Here is a 23,096-nt window from a genome sequence, read left to right as displayed (position 1 = left end):
TGAAAAATCTACAAAGCAGATCCCTATATTTATTACAACTCTATTTAATTCCCATCAGTGTTTTAACTGATGCCATATTTATTTGTCAGCCTGAAACCTCTATGAGAGCACCAAGGACAGTGCCCCCGTTTCTCTGTTTTCCCCCACAATCCTCGCGGCTGTGTGGGGTTCGTGGATGGGAAGGCTCAGGAAATGCTTAATAAATTGGATTGTTTAAAACCTGTCTTTGAATTGCTGAGGAACAATGAGGGATGCTGGGATATGGAGGTGAGCCTAAGGGCATGGAAATCCCAGGGTCACGACATCTGCAGGAGCAGAGCACTGGGTGAGGGGAGAGCACTGGTTGGACACGGAAGTGAGGAAAGACAGAGCGGAGAGGGTGCCCGGCACAAAGTAGACGCCCCCTCAGCGCCGCCTCTGGGTCCGCCCTTCCCGCCCGCTCCCGCCAGCCCCACCCCTCGGTGCGCTTTCTGATCCTGCTTATCTGCCTTTGTCGTCCGCCTGGGGGGCTGGAGTCAAGTTGACACTGTGGCTGCTGTCCTCGTGCCTGGACGCACAGTCCCACCTGTGAGGCCACTCCCTAGCTCATAAGGCAGGCACCTCGGTAGCCTCTGCTTTCTAGCACTGGGCCAGTGCGCCGTGAGGCTGAGTTGTGTGTCTGGGAAAGGCCTTCTTCTTAAAAGCAAGACTGGGCATTCTCTCGTCTCCAGCTCTGGTTGAACTTTGTAGTTGATTTCAACCCAAAGATACAATGTCTGCCTAACTCTGCCCTCCTTCAGAACACTTAGGAGGACGAATACATGTAGGATGTGGGCTGTCTCTTCTTCCATGATGTCAGTGCTCTTGCAGAACAATGGGCCCGCCAGGAATCCCAGATCACTTTCCCACCTGGCCATAAGCCACTCGGTCTGGAACAGACTGTATTTCTGAAAGCAGACAGTTGTAATGGCTTTGGATAGGTCAAATAGACCATGGCTAAGATAGTACTAGGCTATAGAAGAAGGATAAGTAGATAACAAAAGCTATTCTATTTCTCAAAGAGAGAAAATGCTGGAGTCAGGGTACTTACGTGGATCAAGGGAGGAAGACCTAAAGAGGTTATCCACGTGTGTCACTAACAAGGATGGTTCTGAAAATTTACAACCCTTTATCACATCCAAATAAACTGCCATCACCATAGGACTCCAGACAAACAGAAGATCACTAGTAAGTGCTAGCCCTAAGACTGGGGCAAAGAGGTTGCCAGGGGTGTTTCATACCAAGGTCCCTTCCTAGCTCAGGGCTGAAGCGTGTCTTCACAGGGCAATCCAGGTACCTTCTGCTGGTGGGGAACTCAAGCTTTCAAAGCAACAGCTATGCCTCCACTCCAGCCTAAGGCCATGTGGTCTAGAGCCAGGGGAGTAAGGACCCTGTGATCAAAAAGACTCTGCAAGTCCATAGCCTGTCACATGGTTTGGAGAGGAGGCAGGTGGCAACAGGGCAAATGCTCTGCATGCCCAGAGGCCACGGGAAAACCACCGGGGGCTCAAAAGTGTGTAAGGAGAGCTGGAGGAGGGGAGACTGATCAGTGCTCGGGGCAAACAGGCAGGGACGAGACTTGAGGTGGGGAGGTAACGAGGCTTCTGAAACAGATGGAGTGGGTGTTGGGAACCAGCAGACAGACAAGACTCATTGACACCAAGGTCTGGGCCCAGGGGCACAGCTGGAGAGGTGAGTCAGGCAGGCAACATTGACGTAGTCATTGGAATCAGTGTCCTCCACCTCGGCAGCAGTTTGGTGGCAGAAGCTTACATATTCATAGTCGATCTTCAGAGATGGGACAGGGAGCCAGGGAATTTCAGGTACCTGGAAACAACCAAAGAAGCATCCCTGGGTTTGGGTAGGATGACTAGAGTATCCACAGTGGGCAATGGTGGGGTGGGGTTTGCTGTCCTCCAGAAGGTGAAACGCAGAGGTGGTTGAGCTCCATCAGGTGGCTCAGCCCTGGGGATTTTCAGGGTGGTGCCTCATGCTCTACATAACTAGAAAACACTTTGATCTAATACGGCAGGAAGTGTTTTAAATGGGGCTCAGACAAAAATCATGTGACTAAGCATGGGTCTGGAGGAGAACCATCCACCAGAGGAGTTTCCCCTCTGGATTAGATGATGTGACTTGTGGAATAAATATGCATCTTCTCAGGGAATTATTCAGCAGGAGGATGAATCATCCTCTGCACCTCCATAGGGCTTTCATTTCCTGGAGAGGCTGTGACGTGATGGGACAGTGCATTCCAGGAAGGAGTGGGCGGTTGAAGGGGAGGAAGGTAGCAGGCTGTGTAGAGCTCCACTTCCCTGGAAAGAAACTTCAGGATCATCTGCCTTTGGGATGGATCAGTTCTCGGAGGGCAGGGCTATGCCATGACCCCAGCATGGCATAACTATTGTGACATCCACCCAGGAAGGCTGCAGCAGGGAGAGTCACATATTTTTAACACAACCACTGAGAACTAGAAGTTCAGCCCCCTGAACAGAGCAGGCACTGAGTAAGAGCTCACTGAAAGGACCTGCTCCTTTCTGTACTTTACCAGAGAGGAATTGGGCAGGAGCTTGCTTCAAAAATGTATTTCCCACTGCCTGTTACGGTTCATCATTTGAGACTGATCTGGCTTAACCATTTTAAAAAAGTCGCTCCCTGTGAAGGCTTAAAATACTCAAGTCATTTATCATAGGCACTTTGTTGTGAATTTGTTTCATCAAGATCTTTTTTATCCCTGATAGCAGGAGTGTGAATTTCAAGCAGGGAGGAAGGGTAAAATTTAAGCAAGGTACAGGCACCTAGATAGCATATTCAAAAGCAGAGACATTACTTTGCCGACAAAGGTCCATCTAGTCAAGGCTATGGTTTTTCCAGTGGTCATATATGGATGTGAAAGTTGGACTGTGAAGAAAGCTGAGCGCCAAAGAATTGATGCTTTTGAACTGTGGTGTTGGAGAAGACTCTTGAGAGTCCCTTGGACTGCAAGGAGATCCAACCAGTCCATTCTGAAGGAGATCAGTCCTTGGTGTTCTTTGGAAGGACTGATGCTAAAGCTGAAACTCCAATACTTAGGCCACCTCATGCGAATAGTTGACTCATTGGAAAAGACTCTGATTCTGGGAGGGATTGGGGGCAGGAGGAGAAGGGGACAACAGAGGATGAGATGGCTGGATGGCATCACCAACTCGATGGATGTGAGTCTGAGTGAACTCCGGGAGTTGGTGATGGACAGGGAGGCCTGGTGTGCTGTGATTCATGGGGTCAAAAAGAGTCAGGCACGACTGAGCGAGTGAACTGAACTGAACTGAACTGACAGGCCCACATGAGGCATGTGTGGTCACAGAACAGTTTCAGAGAAAAGGGCTCAAATGGATATGAGTTTGAGCAAACTCCAGGAGATAGTGAAGGACAGGGAAGACTGACATGTTGCAGTCCATACGGTCACAAAGAGTCAGATATGACTTAGCGACTGAACAACAAAGGGTAGAGTTGATGGGCACTGCTGGGCCTACCTACGCTACTGAAAACTCCTCCAGCAGGGCTCGGCAAGGGCAAGCTCCAGAAGCTGGGCCTGATAGGGGCAGAGCTGTTGCCTGTTCCCAGGCATCACTCTCCCCTTTTTAAGCAAGACGCACAGGGATACAGTTTTCAGCCTCTCTTGAACACAGGTGTGACCATGTGATTAAACTGTGCCCAGTGGTTCTCTGATATGTGAAACTTCAGGCTCCTGGTCTTAAAAAAGCAACATTCTCTTTCTCCCTCCCATGTGCTGGGATGCATACATGGTGGTAGTGATTGAGCATCAACTACGGATAAGGCAAGACTCCAGGGGATGGTGGAGCAACAGTCAGAAGGCCTCTGAGGCCCTGGATGACCCCATGGCTCAGGCCACCTCCTCCTGGCTCCCTGTCTTCACTTTCGAGGAAAACAGGCTTCCATCTTGCGAGCCCTGGGGTTTAGTGTTTGCTGCATCAGCTTAGCCTACACCCTAATTAAATCAGGGACATTTGCCACACTTAGTTTTCCTGGTTCCGGAAGCAATAATGTTTCTGCTACTGTGGATGCTTTAGAGAATAAAATGTTCTCTTCTTAATTAGGGAAGACAAAGAAGGATGAATAGTTTAACATTTTTTCATACACCTGCCAATGGCCATCAATAGAAAGATGAGAGAGAGGGAAAAAAAAAAAAAGTTCCCTACTCCACATCTAGATTTCAAGAGGAGTCTTTCTCACTCAAAGTGTTGAATCTTATCTGTACAGTCCATGGAATTCTCTAGGCCAGAATACTAGAGTGGGTAGCCTTTCCCTTCTCCAGGGGATCTTCCCAGCCGAGGGACTGAACCCCGGTCTTCCACATTGAAGGCAGATTCTTTACCAGCTGAGCCACCAGGGAAGTCCATCTATGTCTCTGCTGCTGCTGCTAAGTCACTTCAGTCATATCCGACTCTGTGCGACCCCATAGACGGCAGGCCACCAGGCTCCCCTGTCCCTGGGATTCTCCAGGCAAGACACTGGAATGGGTTGCCATTTCCTTCTCCAATGCATGAAAGTGAAAAGCGAAAGTGAAGTCGCTCAGTCATGTCCGACCCTCAGCGACCCTATGGACTGCAGCCCTCCAGGCTCCTCCGTCCATGGGATTTTCCAGGCAAGAGTACTGGAGTGGGGTGCCATTGTCTTCTCCCTGCTGCGGCTGCTAAGTCGCTTCAGTCGTGTCCGACTCTGTGTGACCCCATAGACAGCAGCCCACCAGGCTCCCCCGTCCCTGGGATTCTCCAGGCAGGAGTACTGGAGTTGGGTGCCATTTCGTTCTCCCTCAGTTCAGTTCAGTTCAGTCGCTCAGTCGTGTCCGACTTTTTGCGACCCCATGAATCGCAGCACGCCAGGTCTCCCTGTCCATCACCAATTCCCTGCTGCTGCTGCTGCTGCTAAGTCGCTTCAGTCGTGTCCGACTCTGTGCGACCCCAGAGACGGCAACCCACCAGGATCCCCCGTCCCTGGGATTCTCCAGGCAAGAATACAGGAGTGGGCTGCCATTTCCTTCTCCAATGCATGGAAGTGAAAAGTGAAAGTGAAGTCGCTCAGCCGTGTCACCAACTCCCTAGGCCAGGCTTAATTGCCTTCAGTAAACAACCTCCTCTTATCTTAGAGGGCTTACTAGAAAGTACTTCCTCAGATGAAACGGGGTAACTTCTACCCTCTTAAGACCTACTGGAAACTGAATCTCTTACACAGGAAAGCCCTTCTCGTATTTGTACAGTCGACATCTAGCATCCTCTACTTAAGCTCTCATTTATCCCATGAGAAATGCTTGGCCAGAAGCCAGGTAACTAAGTCTACCACAATTGTTGGGTAGCCGTCTACGGGCACCGTCCAAGGAGGAAACGGATACTCACTTCCCGACGCAGGGACCCGCAGCGGCTGGGAAAGCCCGCGCCCTCCCACGAAGCCGAAGCTCCGCAGGCAGCGCGCGGGGCCACGCCCAGGCCTGGGGCCGCCCTTTCGAGCCACAGCTGCCAATCAGAGGCGGGGCGGGGCTTACCTGCGGCGGGGCGGGGCTTACCTGCGGCGGGGCGGGGCTTACCTGCGGTGGGCGGGGCTTACCTGCGGCAGGGCGGAGGCTGCGGGAGCTCCGGGGCCTGGGGGCGGTGCCGCCCCTCCACCTGATGGGGACCGGGAAGGCAGCATGAGGGCGGGGCCCGGGGCCCAGCCCCGCCCCCCAGCTCTGCGGGAAGCCCCCGGGCGCGGTCCGCGGCTGTCCTGGAGGCGCGGGTCTCCCGGCTCGCGCTCTGCGCCGCGCGGTTTCTGCGGCTCCAGCTCGCGCGCCGGCCCCGGCCCGGCCCCCTCCTCCCCCACCCCACCCCGCTCCAACTGCCCCCCAACCCACTCCACTCCCACCCCATCCCGCTCCCACCCCCCACCCCACCCCGCTGCCACACATAATGAAGTTTATGCTCCATTCACAAAATCTAGCTCTTCTATCAATGACTAGGAAACCAAGGTCTTTTTGACATAATATAAAACATAAAGCAAAGGACAAATTCACTCAAATAAGCAATTCACTGCCTTTCTTTGAGCCTCCATTTCTTTATCTAGAAAATGAAGCCGCAGTTTCTTTGGCTCCAGCTCGCGCGCCAGCCCCGCCCCCCCCCCCCCCCGGCCCTCCCCCACCCCCCAGACCCGCCTCGCGCCCCCACAAGCCGACCTTCTCCCCCGTGCCTGCCCGCACGCCCAGCCCTGCCCTCCTCCCACCTGCCCGCAGGCTCACCAGCCGCGTCCACGCCGCGGGGCCGCCGAGGGCAGGCGCTGTAGATATTGCTCGGCGTGCGTGGCCGCCGGGACACGCGCGGCCGCTGGGACAGGGCCCGCTGGGAGGCGTCCACGGTGGGCATCCTCATGGCCAGTCGGCGGACCCGCCTGGAGAGAGCTTCTCAACCAAGCCGCAGGGACAGAAAGGAAGGAGGGTGTCAGAGGCCCGCACTCGCCCAGTCTTACAGAAAACTAAAGACGGCCCCCTCCCCGCGGTTTGGGAGCGTCTGACCTGAGGGTGCTCCGCTCGGAAGTGGCTCGGAACCCTCCACTTCAAGGTTCGGGCCGCGCTCCTCACCGTCCCCATGTCCAGACCGCCGAGCCCCACCCCAAGCCCCCACCAAACTCAGTCAGCTCATCCAAAGGTCCTGAGTGTCCCTGGGGGATCAGAGGGAGGTGGGTGCTCTGGGCGCACTGTCACTGGGCCCGACCCACTCACCTTTCCGTCTTTGAACGATCCTTTTCGCCAGCAGCCCCAGAAGCGCCAACAGTATGAGACCCAGGATGGTGGGGATCAGGACGAAGACACCTTGGTCTTCCATCCCAGACGCAGCGCCCGGGTCCTGGTTGGAGGCTCTGAGCAGGGGAGGAGCGGGAAGAGGAAGGAGAGGTCAGGAACGGAGGGGGACTTAAGGCAGCACCCCAAGGGCCAACTTTTGAAGACGGTTCACAGGTTTGTCCCTTGGATAACAGAATTCTCACCACCCCCCACCCTTCCCCCACCCCCTGTCACAAAAGGGCCTGTCTATGGAGTCAGGAAACCTGGATTAAATTTTAAGTTTAGCTTTTTCCTGGCTGTGTGATCTTGAATCAGTTTCCTAACTTCTCTGAGCCTCATTTCCCAGTAAATGGTTACAGTAAAACCTATTTCACAGAACAGTTTATGGATGAAATAAAATAGGGGCTATAAAGACCTTAATGTAGCTGACCCAAGCAGCAATCAACAAAGGTCAGTTCCACTTTCAGCTCTCTGCACCTCAGTTTCTTCACAAGATGATTGCAGATTTTAGATGAGTTATTTTCTGATAACTATGGAAGAGAAGATGGTGCTCCCTTTGCCTAGAAGGTCTTCCCTCCATTTTCTCTACATGTTGAAATCTTACTTTCCTTATCCATTACATAAGTCCTCATTTTCTTCTCCAGTCGTGGTGAACTAGAATCAACTTTTTCTCTGTCAGCACTTCCTCAGTTCACACCAGTTACAACACTTCTCACAGTCAACACTAGTATTAGTAAAATAACACCTAGATATCACATGTTTTTAAACTTTTCTACATCTTCGGGACATAGCACAATGCCTGGCATGTAGTGGGGATTTAAAAACATGTTGGTTGAGTTAATTGAATTCTTCTCCACTAGTAGGCTGTTATGGTTTAATAGACTAGGAATCAGAAGTCCTGGTTCTGTTTGTAACCACTTTGCTCTCGTGGGCTCAATTTCCTAATTGTAAGACTCAAATGATGTCAGAAATGCCTTTCTTCACTCACATTTGCCTTTGCTTGTGTGTGTGCCTAACTGCTCAACTGAGTCTGACTCTTTGCAGCCCTACGGACTGTAGCCTACCAGGCGCCTCTGTCCATGGGATTTTCCAGGCAAGAATACTGGAGCAGGTTCCCGTTTTCTCCTCCAGGGGATCTTCCTGACTAAGGAATAGAACCTGCATCTCCTGTCTCCTACATTGGCTGGCCAATTCTTTACCACTGAACCACCTGGGAAGCCCCTTCTATTTGCTTTGGCAAAAAACAATTCACAGGTATTACTGGTTTCCTTCGGAATCTGTTCCAATGCTGCCTCCTAGTGGTCGATAGCAGCACTTTCCTGGGCTGCACCCCATCCATTAGTTGAGAGCTGGCCAACAGAAATGTAGTCCGAGACGGACACGTAACTTAAAATTTCCTAGTAGCCACGTTGAAAAGGTAAAAGGAAACATGCAAAAGTAATTTTAAAATTATTGATGGTTTAGTAGCTAATTTTATATTCATTTAGTTCTTCCCCGTCAAAACAGGAGCAGTCTCTCAGAGCCATCTATGATAGCATGATTCTATGCTAGTTTAAAACTCAATCCAATTGTTGGGTTGTGGCCAATTACCTGTGCCTATTACTTCTGGGTTACCTTGGTGGATTTCTGTTCTTTAGGGCTCTTATTGGATACCCCTTAGGAAATTTGTTTTAGATGAGTGTTCAGTCCTGTTCTATCTATTCATAATAATTCTAGATGGGATCCTCTCACCTGGCCAATTAAAAATACCTGCTCTGAGGCTGGCCATAGATTTAAGTTTTCTCTTAGGGTCATTTAAACTCAATCGGAGTGATGAGCTAAGTCTCAGTAAAAAATTAACTTCTCATCTATTAAAAGAAAAACTCCTACAATTATGGGGAGGGTCTACATGGTTAACACCACGCTAACTTATATGCAGAGTACATCATGAGAAATGCTGGACTGGAAGAAACACAAGCTGGAATCAAGATTGTCGGGAGAAGTATCAATAACCTCAGATATGCAGATGACACCACCCTTATGGCAGAAAGTGAAGAGGAACTAAAGAGCCTCTTGATGAAAGTGAAAGAGGAGAGTGAAAAAGTTGGCTTAAAGCTCAACTTTCAGGAAACGAAGATCATGGCATCCGGTCCCATCACTTCATGGCAAATAGATGGGGAAACAGTGGAAACAGTGTCAGACTTTATTTTTTAGGGCTCCAAAATCACTGCAGATGGTGACTGCAGCCATGAAATTAAAAGACCCTTACTCCTTGGAAGAAAAGTTATGATCAACCTAGATAGCATATTCAAAAGCAGAGACATTACTTTGCCGACTAAAGTCCATCTAGTCAAGGCTATGGTTTTCCTAGTGGTCATGTATGGATGTGAGAGTTGGACTGTGAAGAAGGCTGAGCACTGAAGAATTGATGCTTTTGAACTGTGGTGTTCAAAGACTCTTGAGAGTTCCTTGGACTGCAAGGAGATCCAACCAGTCCATTCTGAAGGAGATCAGCCCTGGGATTTCTTTGGAAGGAGTGATGCTAAAGCTGAAGCTCCAGTACTTTGGCCACCTCATGTGAAGAGTTGACTCATTGGAAGAGACTCTGATGCTGGGAGGGATTGGGGGCAGGAGGAGAAAGGGACGACAGAGGATGAGATGGCTGGATGGCATCACTGACTCTATGGACGCGAGTCTGAGTGAACTCCGGGAGTTGGTGATGGACAGGGAGGCCTGGCGTGCTGCAATTCATGGGGTCGCAAAGAGTTGGACACGACTGAGTGACTGAACTGAACTGACTGATGGCCATTTAAGTTTAAAGTGTTCTCTATGTTGGGAATGGTTAAATCATACCAAAAATGATCAACCTGGTAATTATGAGACAAGGCTGGGTGCTTTATGAACTATGCCTGTTATAACCCTTAGAGAGAGTGATTGGTATGGAACTCAGTAGATTTGTGGCACTAATTTATGGCCTTGACATCTACAGGGATGATACGAAGGTGTAGCCTGGGATTCCCATGAATTTAAGGTCATACATGTTAACAAATTACAAGTAACCCCAACCAATCTACCATTGGTATGATCCCAATGGGTCAAAGATCTGTATTCTATTGGTATGACCATTTAGCAGTGTGTGTGTGTGTGCACGTGTGTGTGTGTGCCTTCAATGGGGTTGGAGGATGTAACTGACCATATCTAAGCCTTGACAGCTTTCATAAGCTTTAGATGATAGTAACCGGGCTATTAGCTTGTTGAATTCTGAGATCTCTATGATGAGAAAGGCAGTGCTACACAACTGCAAGACCCTTGACACCTTACAGCATCTCGGGGAGATATCTGTGCTCTAATTCAAACTGAATGCTGTATTTTGCTACCTGATAAATCCTTTAATGTAACACATTTGAACCACATGAAAAATCAGATTTCTGCTCTCAGTGACCCATTCCTTAGTCTTGACAATCTTAAAAAAACAAAAAACTGGTGTGGGAGGCTCATGGATAAAATATTTACTTTTAATTCCACTATGTTATTAACTATACCATTTGTATTTTGTTTGTTTCACAAGATTATTATTTGTTGTATTACCAAGTATATGACTGAGCCTTCAACGGAAATGGTGACTACACTTGAAGCATGGATCAAATGTATAGTTTGATATATGATCAATGATTGTAATAATGTAACTCTGGAAGGCAATGGCACCCTACTCCAGGACTCTTGCCTGGAAAATCCCATGGACGGAGGAGCCTGGTGGGCTGCAGTCCTTGGGGTCGAGAAGAGTTGGACACGACTGAGCGACTTCCCTTTCACTTTTCACTTTCCTGCATTGGAGAAGGAAATGGCAACCCACTCCAGTGTTCTTGCCTGGAGAATCCCAGGGATGGGGGAGCCTGATGGGCTTCCGTCTATGGGGTTAGACAGAGTCGGACACGACTGAAGTGACTTACCGGCGGCAGCAGCGTCAAAACAGATTTGCATAAATGTTGAATGACTGAAAGATCTTTGTCTCATCTCTACAAGATCTCCTGCTGCAGCACTGATGTGTGTACTTGTTAATAGGACTAATGAGTTAATGTTATAGCTATAACATTAGTATAGCTATAGTAAATATATCTATACTATATTTCACAGTGACTTCTAGAGGCAAAGCCAAGAAGTGTCTCTGTTGGTAGACATTTTAGGGAGATTTCGGTGGATCTCCTAACTCTAGTCTCCTTTGACCAGCTTTAGCCCATCCTGGATGGTGGAGGCATCTTACCTCTGTCTGTGAAGCCTGGTTTGCTGGTTGTAGCTGGCCGTCTGGAGCCTGAGAAGCTCCTTCTGAGCTGAGGTTTTTGAGGTTGTGATGGATGGCAGGAAGATGGTGGGCTCAGCAGTTGCTACCGAAGATGCCCTGGAAACTCGGGGGTGGTGGGTGACTGAGGGGTTGCGGGAGGCCTGGTGTGCTTGAGGAGACTCGGTTCTTTGAGCTGGTGTGGTTACTGCAGGACAGAGCAGGACAAAGTGACCTTCCATATCCACACTCTAGTCTCCGGTAGCCTTGGGTCAAGCATTTCTTTCCTAAACACATTCCTTCCTTTGAGGTAGACTACCTGTGTTTTTGCAATCCACATTGCCTGAAATGTCTTCTGAATAGGCCATCTACACCTAGTCCCTTCTGTCTATATTTGCTTCAAACTCCATTTCCTATAGGAAGTCTTCCCTGACTTCCCAGGCAGAAGAGCTTTCCCTCCTCTTAACCATGGAGAAAACCTTGATTGTAGTTCAGTTCCCACCCTGACTTGTATTATATCTGTTTGTCTATTCTCCCCCATTCCACACCTGTCAGTCACAACCTTGGGTATATAATGAGCTCAGTGACATTATCCCCCTCTCAAGGGCCAGCAGAGTCCTCTAGTGTAACAATATTCAATTAATGTGTCTACCTCTCAGGGAACATATGAGGATATGATGGAAACATTGTATGTCAAAATGCATTCAAGACAGAAAAGTGATAGACGTGTAAAAGTATCATTAGTATAATTATTATTAATCTTATTGTCGCAAAATAGAGCTGTTAAATTACTGTATGCCATCAAATGGAAGATAGCCACATGGGGAGCAGAAGGCAGGAGGACTTCTGGCTGGGAAATGTCTGCCCAGTCTTGGTTTCCTAGTCATTCATAGAAGGGCTAGATTTTGTGAATGGAGCATAAACTTCATTGTGCGCGGCCCCACCTGGTGGTGATGTGTAAGTACTGCAACTAGTGCCAAGTTGCTGAGGGATGGGCTTGAAAGCCTTGGAATGCAGATCTCAAGGAGGTTCCCTCTTCCAAGACAGGGAAATACACACGTGAGACTCAGCTCTGCTCTGCCAACCACTGCATGAACTGAACACATATCCCCTCATCCACTTTCACAACAACATAGAATTTCCCCCACTTCCCCTGCCCTAGCTTCGGGGAACTGACCTTTGGACATGAATTCTAAAGACCTGGCATGTGGAGGCAACTGGAACCAAGGAGGCATGTGCATTTGTAGAAATCTATTAAACCATGCTGGAGGCTCAGGCATCGGCTCTTCTTCCCAGGATGGCTCGTAAACTACCAAAGGCAAGAGAAGTCCATTGGTGGTTTCCAGCAACAGCCTGAGGCCCGGGGAGGGACTGCTGGTGTGAGTTGAGGCTGACTCAGCCAGGGTAGATGGCAATAAAGGGATGAGGACATGGTGCCCACGAGAGGAGCAGAAAAGTAACTGGGCAGGGGTCTTCCCTGGAAAAAAAAATCCTCTTTCACCCTAACGCAGTGGGCATTCTCTGCAAAATCAGAGTCCATCGGGAAGGAGTACTGTGTATGTTTGAGGAAGTCAGTGGAGAAAGAAGGGAGAAAGGAGGGATTCTGGAGCAATAAGGAAAGGATTGTATAAAGTAACAAATTTGGCCATCAACTGTGGCTTGAAAAATGATTGTCTTTCCTTTATATTTATCCCTGATATTTATCACGGGACAATTATGGGGCTGCTTATGTCCTTTTGCTTCCAGTTTCCTCCAGTCTCAGAGCCTCTCCTCAATTTCACGCCCACCCCCCACTTGGCTTGTGACCTGGGAAAGGTGGGCACGGTACCACCCAGGAGCGCACCGATCCTGTTCCTGTCTCATGACTTGGATAGAAAATTTGGTGGATCATGAATTTCAATGACTCTATGAGGTTACAGCCCCATGGATCCCAGTTTCCATTGGACTAGCTGGTACGGCAGCAGTGTTAGGGTGTGGGGACCGCTGTGGCCCCATGCTTGTCCCCGCCTTCCCAAGGGGCAATGTTTCCTGGGTGTCCTGAGCCTCCATTGAGTGGGGCACCTACCGCTGTGAACAGTCAGGGTGATCTGCTGGGTCTTGCCTCGGTCTGTGTTCTGGCCCACCCCACAGGCATAGACCCCACTGTCATTCTTGGTCAGCTCTGTCATCTCCACCAGGAACAGATTCCTGTCCGGATACTGCTCCAGCGTGACTCGGTGCTTGAATTCCTCCCTGACAAATTTGCTGCTGGACACCACAGTGGTGCATCTTCCAGACTTGTCAATGGTCCGGCACAGATATATCCTCACATACGTTTCAGGAAGTGGGCACTCAATGGTAACAGATCCTCCCAGCATTCCCTCCATCTTTACTTCTGGAAGGACCTTCGGGGCTCCGACTACTGCAGGGAGAGGGAGTTAGTGAGAGGAAGCCCCATCCCCGGCCACGTCCCCAGCACAGCCCTGTTTCCAACCTGGGCCCCGGCACAGCCTCATACTCATCCCTGCGTCCAGCTCCATCCCCATGAGCAGCCCTGCGCCTCCCTCCTGTCTAGCCCTAGCTGCACCCACAGCCTCTTTCCATCCTCAACCCTGTTAACCTCCTTGGTCCAGCTCTATGTCCGTCCCAAGGCTCAGTCTCTCCCCAGCCCAAGCCTTCATGTAGCCCTCCGCTTTATCATCACACCTGAACCTCTATGGACCCAGACACCAACCTCCTGAGAATCTAGTCAAAATGTCCACCCCACTCCAGGGGGCGGGGGTGCCATGGTGAGCCGCCCCCCTGCAACCAGCACGTGGCCCCTTAGTGATTTCAGTGTGCTGCTGGGAGGCGTGGTGAAATTTGCTGCAACAGGTTTTCCTGTCTAGTTTTGTTTCACTTGGATCCATCCAACCAAAATAACTCTTTCACCTCAAGTTTTTTATTTTTTTAATTCAATCATTAACAGGTATCTATTGAATCACGTTCATGTGACAAGCTAGCTGCCATCCCTCCCTCACAGAATGGGTCACTTACTTAGTGATACAGATTGATGGCCACTACAGCAAAGTGTAATAAATCCCATGGCGTGGATACACAGGGCTCCTTGGAAGCAGCAAGCGGAGTGCCTGATCCAGGCTGCCACGGAGGGGAATTTGAGGAAGGCTTTCTGGGAGAAGGGATATGTAAGCTGTGGCATGAAGGATTGGGTGTGGAGGGCTAAGAGAATGATGGTCATCCTCACCGAAGGAGGCAATACAGAGGGAAACAGGAGTGTGTTTGAGTGTGTGTTCACACCTTGTTTGTGCCTTGGGGCTGGTGTGGAGCAGGGAGGAGTGAAAGGTGTGGCTCTTGAGTCCCTGGCATCAATAAGCTTATGCAAGGTGGGGAGAAAGCGGGGCTAAGCTGGAGAAGAGGGTATGATTTTCAACTAAGTGGGTCCAACAAGGGTCCGTATACTTCTGGGAAGATGATGCGGAGGATGGAGTGTGTGTGTTGGGGTGAGGCTGGGGGACAGGGGTGGAGGAGAAACCTTTCCAGACAGTGAGAATTGGCCCCATAAAGCCTAAGAGAGGAGAGAGGACACAGCATGGTCATGAGGAGGGGAAGGGTGTTCACAGGCTTCCCGAAATTCATCTGCAGAGCACACATTTAGAATCGCTCTGAGGAGTCAGGGGAAGAAGTGGGGCTGCAGGCTTCTAGATGCACTGAGGAGGACATTCTGGGGGGAGGGGAGGATGGGGATACCCGGAGAGAAGAGGAAACAACCGTGAGAGCATGGGACAGGGTGGAGGAGGCTAGAGAAGGGCTAGCATGGGGGCGTTCGCAGGAGTTCGTTAGTATCTGGATGTGCAGCTGGTTAGCACAGCAGGGAGAAGCGGAGGGCACTGCCAGACACGTGTGAGCTGATGTGAAAGCCCTCATGCGAATCACCCACCTCTGCTTTAAACACCATGGAAACTGAGACGAGGGAGGCAGCCCTGTGACTGGAGCATGCCAACGGAAGGGCGACCCGTTCAAAAGGCAAAGACTCAACCAAGGGGCTGGCGGAATCCCCCGTAGGTCCAGGGGGGCCACACACACCTGTTTGCAAAGCCTGGCACCTGAGAGTGAGCATGCAAATGTTTTCAGATCAGCTCAGCCAGAAAAGGGCATGCTGGCTGCTTTCTCAAGGGTGAGGCGCTGTACAATGGGCAGAGGCAAGACAGCAGAGAGGGGTCCTGATGCGTGCAGACACCTCCAGTGGCCTCTCTCTATTCAGTGGGGTACTGCTGGTCACCCTCTGGCTTACCCAGATTCTACGTTACGGACTGTACATTTGTATTGCCCAGAACTCACGTGTTGAAGCTCCCATATTATAGAGTGGGGCCTTTGGAGGTAGGTAGGGTTAGATGAGGTTATGAGGCTGCAGCCCTCAAAATGACATCAGTGTCCTTATTCTCTCTATTTACACAGGAGACCACATGAGCACAGAGGGAGATAGTAGCCTTCTGCAAACCAGGAAGAGGGCCCTTGCAGAAACTAACACTCTGATCTAGGACTTCTAGTTTCCTGAACTGTGAGAAATCAATGTCTATTATGGAAGCCACGCGATCTATGACACTTTGTTACAGCAACCAGCACTGACTGGGACATCCTTAGTGTGCAAACTTTGGATGGATGAAGCACAAGGAAAGCTGCTGGGTACACTGAGCTCTGGTCCCAGGGAAGCATTAATAGGCAAGGTGAAAATGACCAGATTCTACTCTCCTTGGAGTTCATAATAGCTTCTAACCACAAGCAAACTTCCAAAATAGAAAAAAAAAAAAAAAGATAGATACAACCTCCAGGTTTAGAACTTAGGCACAGTGTATATAAGACTCCCGTGGGGGAACTTGCTAGGATGCAGATGACCTGGCCCCGCCCTTCAGCAAAGTGATTATATCTGCTTTGAACGGTTGAGTATATCTGCTTATGAATCTGCATTTTTAGGTAAGCAACCCAGGTGCCCTTGAATTTTTGCAATTTCGAGCCTTATGATTACATTTCCAAATGATTCCAGGGAAGAAAGGGAGGAGTAGAAGTAGATATAAAGGAATCATCCTGTTTAATATTGATGTTTTAGAGATGCTGTGATGTGTCATTAATCTCTGAATTGGTGATTTGATTTTCAGTGGTGATGGTAGGGGAGAGGGATATATGTGGTATAAAAAGTCACTCTCAACATGTAATTGGATATAAATATATGTTTGAAATGGGCTTCCCGGGTAGCTCAGCTGGCAAAGAATCCAACTGCAATGCAGGAGACGCTGGTTCGATTCCTGGGTTGGGAAGATCCCCTGGAGAAGGGACAGGCTACCCACTCCAGCATTCCTGGGCTTCCCTGGTGGCTCAGCTGGTAATGAATCCACCTGCAATGGGGAAGACCTGAGTTCCATCCCTGGTTTGGGAAAATCCCCTGGAGGAGGGCATGGCAACCCACTCAACCCACTCCAGTATTCTTGCCTGGAGAATCCCCACGGACAGAGGAGCCTGGCGGGCTACAGTCCATGGGGTTGCAAAGAGTCAGACACGACTGAGCGACTACGTACAGCACAGCATATGTTTGAAACATGGAAAAAAATCTTGTTTTTGTAATACAGAATAAGGTTTAGGCCCCAAGGCCTTGGCTGTGGCTGTGCTCTGGGAATAGACTGGATTCTGCGGGGCGGTGATTTTCTAGGCAGGAGAGGTGATGAGGACCCTATCGACTCCAGTCACAGCAGGATGTCTGGAAGAAGGAAGCTGACCTGAGAGCTTTATGTTTATCAGATGGAGAAGGGCTCTTAAAAAAAAAAAAAAAGAGAGATGAGAAACATCCCAAGCGGCTTCCCACTTCTGCACACTCTGACTTGTGTGTGTCCAGGCCTGCTGTCTGCCTTGGTCCTGTTGCTGTGAATGGAGTATCTGTCTTCTCTCAAAAGCCAGTCCTTTGCCCTGGATCCTGAGTCCATCCCATCACCTCCTACAGAGCCTCTCTCCTGCAATCACCCCCTTTCTCTGCCTGCCTCGGTGGTTCCTCTCTTCCAGCGTTAACACGGTTCACACACATGCCCTGATGATGCCCACAGTGGAAGACCCCTCGTCGACATCCCCCTCCCCTCCAGCTGCAACCACCCCTCTCCTGTTCTCAAAACCATTGAATCTAATCCCACGTCTCCTAATTCCTTTTCCACCTACATCTGTCAGAACTTTGTCTCCAATATTCCACTGATACCTCTCCAGTCAAGGTCACCAAAACTTGCCTTGTTGCCACATTGGTTACTTGTTTGCCTTCTTTTTTTTCTCATCCTCTTGGCAGCATTTGGTGGGATAGACCCTTCCTGCCTGGAAATGCTTTCCTGGCTTCCCTGACGTCACTCTCTCAATGGCTATTCTTTGCCATCTCCTTACTTCTTATCTGTTCGCTTACTTCTCCTCCTCACTTACTTCTTTGCCTCCTTCCTTATGTACGGCTCCTTCTCTACCAGTTTTGGGCCACCCTAGGGCCTGGCACCAGGCCTGTCCTCCTCTCTGTCCCCCTGGGTCTCCCCGCAAGAGCCCATGGGGCTCCCATGCCTTTTAGTGCCAGCTCTGTCTAGATCTCATCACTGTGTGGATCTCCAGCCTTGTCTGTACCTCTGAGCTCCAGACTTGCCTTTTGGATCCCTCCACTTGGACTTCACTCAAACATCTAAGATATATTTCACACTTACAATGGTAAAAGGGGGAAAAAAAAAAAAAACCCTCTTGATTCCTCCTCCAAAACCTGTTCCTGTACAAGCTCTTCCTATCTTCGAAAAAATCGTCAACATCCATCCAAGTGCTGAAGCCCCAGAGTCATTCTCATATTAAAGAATTAAGGTGAGTTTTAGATGTGTGTTTGTGTACTATGTCACAGCATCAAGTGTGTGCATTCTTACTATTATAGGTCAAGGTAAAACAGCTTGAAAGCCTACATCCTATCCTACTGTGTTGCTTTACTGTGGACCTCCACCTGGGGCCCCAGTGATGTGGCCTATAGTTTGTGCCTCATGCAATGGGTTCTGGGACCAGGGCCACCCCTAAATTTGCAGGACCTGGGGCAGGAATACAAATAAGGCCTACATATCATAGTCTGAATAGCTTAAAGTTAATCACCAAGCTAGTAAACTGTTGTTGTTGTTAAGTTGTTCAATCGTGTCCGACTGTTTGCAACCCCATGGACTGTTGCTCGCCAGGCTCCTCTGTCCCTGGGACTCTCCAACATCTTGACAAATTTGTGCTCTCCTTGGATGTCCATTCTCACACATGCTGTGCAGGGGAAAATGGCCTCAAGTTTCCTGCCTCCAGCTTCTGGCCCCTCTCCCTTCAGTTCTCATCCCTAGCGCCTGCCCACTCCACAACAGTGCTAGAATATACTTGGTGAATGACCCAGCTTGCATGTATAAACCCCATCTCCTTCCCAAACATCCACCTGTAGCCACTTTTACAGGCCAAGACATAAGTCTAGGATAGAAGACCCAGGGTAGTGTTGCAGAGTCGCCAAAGGTGGATTAAGAGCCATTTGGACAGGGAATTTGAGGTCTAGCAGAGGGGGTGTGGATGTGGGCTTGGGGTAAGCATGTCCTTTTGGGTCTTGAACTCCTCACCCCATGGGGACTGGCAGCAGTGGAGAAGGACAAAGCCCAGAGTAAGGACCCTTCTGGCTAGAAGAGTCATATTGCTCTGGACAGACTGCTGGACTGCAATTCGGGTGCCCTTCACTTCTAGACATCTCCCACGTCCACCCAATCCCTCTTCCTTCTCAGGCCTAAGTTTTGGTTAACCATCCGCTGTGCTCACGCATGTCCTACTACCTGTCACAGAGTCTATTTCATTAAAACTTCACTCCTTTGGGCTTTCAGGGACTCCCAACATTTGACTCAAACATTTGCCTTTCTTCAAAACTCCAGCCATCACAAAGAAAGCAAGGATGAATAAACAACTACTCTGACCCCCGAGAAAATTACCACCGAATCAATAAAATGTTGAGGTTCCAAAGAAGGGGCTCTGGAAAGTGTAGAGAAGGAGGTGGAGGTTGAGATGGGCTTGAAGGGCTGCAACGGTGGTGGAGGTGAGGGGAAGGGTGCTCCTGGCAGAAGGAACAGCAAGAGCAAGGCCGTGGTGGCAGGGAAGTCCAGCACACGTTCAGGGAGCTCTGCTGGCTGGAGGTTAAGAAAGTCCTGGGGAGAACGATAAGCTCAGCGTGTAAAAGCGGAGGCCAAGGAAGGAGTTGGTGTTTCAGGAGTTTGGTTCAGTTGGCAGTAGGAGGCATGGAAGGTCATTGGGCGGGATGATGTTAAGCTCAGAGGCAAGAGGAAGTAAGGTGGATGTGGAGCCGCAGGCTGTCGGCTTGCAGAAAGTGGAGAGGCATTTAAAAGCTGCTCCTGTGTTCCCTTTCTTTTCACTCCTCTGTTCTGTCTCTACCAGAGGCTGCCATTTCTTCCTATCCTGGTAAGTGTGAATCTAGAAACTACATGAATTGGCCATCAGTTGGGTCAAAATCTGGTTGGGGGTTAATGGGGAGAGGTGGGTAAAAAGCTGTTTTGGCATTTTGCAGCTGATATCATAGATAAGTGAAGACAGAGGAGCTGATTTAGGTGGTGACCAGTGAGAATATGAGGTTTGGTGTCAGGCCGGTTGTATTTTTGATCTTGATGAGGTGTGGAAGTGGGGGTGCCCGAAAGATGGCTGTAAATCAAGATATGAAGCTCTGGAAATGAATTGAAAGTGTTAGCCACTCAGTCGTGTCCGACTCTTTGCGACCCCATGGACTGTAGCCCATCAGGCTTCTCTGTCCACGGGATTCTCCAGGCAAGAATACTGGAGTGAGCTGCCATTTCCTTCTCCAGGGGGTCTTCCTGACCCAGGGGTTGAACTCAGATCTCCCGCATTGCGGGCAGATTCTTTACCGTTTGAGCTACCCGGGGAACAGGCCTACCAAATGGACCAGGGAGTCTTTGATTGGAACTTTGAAAATTCAGGAGATAAGAGAACCAAAGAAAGAATGTAGAGGTAAGAAGAGAGAATGCTGGAGGCTTTTAACAGCCAGATTAACAGGCTGACACCTGGGAGAGGGGACACCTTCAGCCTTGTGAGTCAACACCTTAGGGGGTAAGGAGGCAAGCTGCAAAATGCCAAAATAGCTTTTTACCCACGTCTCCCCATTAACTCACCCTTGTCCTGCCCCAGGTACTGGTTTACAACTAAATTCATCCAGACGCTTCCGAGCCAGAGATACCCAGCTACTCCCCTACCTGTGACCAATTCAGTCCTTGAAAGGCGTCCAAGGTGTTTCTCCAGAGCACTTACCTGGAAGGAAGTAAAGCGCCCAAAGCCACAGGTCCATGGCTCCTTCCAGAGCAAGGTCCCATCCAAGGGCCCCGAAGAGGGGGACAGAGGCCCGCTGCTCACCCAGGCGCCGCCCTGTGCCGTCTGATGCTCAGAAGAGATTTCTGGGCCCCCACGACGGGGGGCTTGGAAATGAGGAAATGACAACCTATCTTGTTTGCTTACTAGTTTTAGACGGAAAAAGAAGATACCAGCAAACCGCAGAGGAAGTCAGGAACTGAGAAAACATTCTGTGTTGGGTGAGAATGGGTCCCCAGGGTTCAAAGTGCCTCGAGGCAGCTTCTATTAATAAAGACTGATAGAAACTAACAGACCTCATATTTCTATGCTTTGGAGGGTCCTCCTATGCTTTGTGGGGTTTATGTGAGCCAGAGTTATTTGCTTTATGCCTGTCTTCAGCATGAAAGAGCCTTCTTGCCAATTTTCTCCCTCTGAGGACAGCTGTAGGGACAGAAGATTGGGCCTGAAGTCAGAAGGTGCTGGTTGTAGCCCTTGAACACATTTGATAAATGCTTTGGGAGACCTGTCCTCCCGATGGCTCAGATGGTAAAGCGTCTCCCTGCAGTGCAGTAGACCTGGGTTCGATCCCTGGGTTGGGAAGATCCCCTGGAGAAGGAAATGGCAACCCACTCCAGTATTCTTGCCTGGAAAATCCCATGGACTGAGGAGCTTGGTAAGCTACAGTTCATGGGGTCACAAAAAGTAGGACATGACTGAGTGACTTCACTTCACTTTAGGAGACCTGGTGGTTCAGAAGGTAAAGTGTCTGCCTGCAGTGTGGGAGACCTGGGTTCAATCCCTGGGTCGGGAAGATCCCCTGGAGAAAGAAATGACAACCCACTCCAGTACTCTTGCCTGGAAAAATCCATGGATGGAGGAACCTGGTAGGCTACAGTCTACAGGGTCACAAAGAGTCGGACACGAATGAGCAACTTCACTTTCTTACACTTTTCTTTCTTTCTTTTGGGAGACCTACTATGGAGGAACATTAAATGTGGGTTTTGAGCAACTCACTGCCTTCCTTTGAGCCTCCATTTCTTTATCTAGAAAATGAACTTGGGTCTGGATGATCCCTGGCTTGCTCTCCTGCAGACAGGTCACGCAGCGAGCCCGCCTAGTGTCAGAGCCGCCTGGCAGAGCAGTCCCTCAGGACTTGGATGCACCAAGGTTGCGCCCAGGGGGCCAGGTGCTCAGGCTGTCAGCTGCGAGGCATTCTGGGAGGAACTCTGGGCTCCAGTCAGAAGCCTGGGCTGTCAGAAGCTCCAGTCAGAAGGTCCTGGCTTGGTGCTTCCTAGCCTGGGCCCCAGTCCTCTTGTGGATGAAGTGGGGGTGGTGCCCACCTTCCCCTCTTCCACGGAGTCCCTGAGACCCTGCAGAAGCCCTGGCCGTGCGGGTGTCTTTAGAGCCCCTCATGCGAGACCTGGAAGGGCTCTGGTCAGAGGGTTCCTTGGCTTCATTCCTGGAGGCTGTCCATAGCTCGGTTCCCAGGGCCCCCACCTCCAAGTATGGCAACCTCCTGGGTCCCCAGGGGACTCAGATTGTCCCCACGCCTTTCTGGGAGGTTCCTCCAGACCCCCACCGGCCCCCACACCTCAGGTCTGTCACGGGCTCATCAGAACACAAACAACAGCATCCGCAGTGGAAGTGGAGTGTGAGACTCGCAACAGGTGCAAAGGAAGTGTGGCTGGCAGGGTTCTGCGCCCCCAAATCCCCAGGCAGCTGCTCTTGTGATTTCCTTCAACCGCCCTTGACCAAACTGTGGAGGGCCGCCGCGAGGCTCGGGTTCGAGCGGGAGATTGTCCAGGCTGTCCCGTCAGCCTCCCTCCTTGGAGGCCTCCTCCCACCCACATGGCTGCCGCATAGCTGGGCTCTGACGTGTGCTGGGCTCGAGGCCTGGGGTACCTTGGAGGGAGAGAGAATAAGTGGATGAATGAAATGTGTGTGTGAGAGACTGTGGGTGTGACCCTGAGGGGTGTGATGTATGACCATGAGTGGTGTCAGACTGGGATATGTGCCTGGGTGACAGCAAAGAGTGATACGGGGGTGTTTCATGTGTGATGTTAGTGTGTGCGTGTGTGTGTGATGTGTGGTGATGAATGTGTGGCGTGTAGTTGTGATTGTGTGTGTGTGTCATGTTGTATGTGGTATGTGATTGTGTGTGGTGTGTGGTTGTGAATGTGTGAGTGGGTGGTATGTGGCTGTGTGCTGCTGCTGCTGCTGCTGAGTCGCTTCAGTCGTGTCCGACTCTGTGCGACCCCATAGACGGCAGCCCACCAGGCTCCCCCGTCCCTGGGATTCTCCAGGCAAGAACACTGGAGTGGGTTGCCATTTCCTTCCCCAGTGCATGAAAGTGAAAAGTGAAAGGGAAGTCGCTCAGTCGTGTCCGACTCTGTGCGACCCCATGGACTACAGCCCACCAGGCTCCTCCATCCATGGGATTTTCCAGGCAGGAGTACTGGAGTGGGTGCCATCGCCTTCATATGCAATTATGTGTGGCGTATGGTTGTGTGAACGTGTGGTATGTGGTTGTGTGTGGTTGTGTGTGGTTGTGTGTGGTGTGTGGTTGTGTGTGGTGTGTGATTATGTTTGCTGTATGGTTGTGAGTGTGACTGTGTAGTATATGGTTGTGTGTGGTATGTGTGTATGTATGTGTGGTTGTGAGTGTGAAAG

General features: G+C 50.2%; 1 protein-coding gene across 1 annotated transcript; it reads right to left on the bottom strand.

Moving 5' to 3' along the window:
* Positions 1-5: 5 nt before the first annotated feature.
* FCMR (Fc fragment of IgM receptor) lies at positions 6-20,545 on the bottom strand. Its single transcript, XM_040262937.1, has 8 exons — positions 20,388-20,545; positions 13,144-13,479; positions 12,256-12,387; positions 11,064-11,286; positions 6,764-6,900; positions 6,284-6,442; positions 5,620-5,678; positions 6-1,845 (listed from the first exon to the last, which is right to left on the bottom strand). Exons 1-8 carry the CDS (start codon positions 20,422-20,424, stop codon positions 1,669-1,671), a joined length of 1,260 nt encoding a protein of 419 aa, XP_040118871.1. The 5' UTR covers positions 20,425-20,545; the 3' UTR covers positions 6-1,668.
* Positions 20,546-23,096: the final 2,551 nt, after the last annotated feature.

Source organism: Oryx dammah, unplaced genomic scaffold, assembly GCF_014754425.2.
Source record: "Oryx dammah isolate SB20612 unplaced genomic scaffold, SCBI_Odam_1.1 HiC_scaffold_21, whole genome shotgun sequence".
Classification (NCBI taxonomy): domain Eukaryota; kingdom Metazoa; phylum Chordata; class Mammalia; order Artiodactyla; family Bovidae; genus Oryx; species Oryx dammah.
Note: the sequence above shows the minus strand (reverse complement) of the source record. Positions and strands in the feature narration are given on the sequence as shown.

Coding starts and splice junctions, on each gene's coding strand:
- FCMR (XM_040262937.1), bottom strand. CDS start 20,424: ATGGACCTGTGGCTTTGGGCGCTTTACTTCCTTCCAG. Junction 12,388..13,143: donor CACCCTGACTGTTCACAGCG/GTAGGTGCCCCA, acceptor TGCCTTTGGTAG/TTTACGAGCCATCCTGGGAA. Junction 5,679..6,283: donor CCGCGGCGTGGACGCGGCTG/GTGAGCCTGCGG, acceptor GGTCCCCATCAG/GTGGAGGGGCGGCACCGCCC.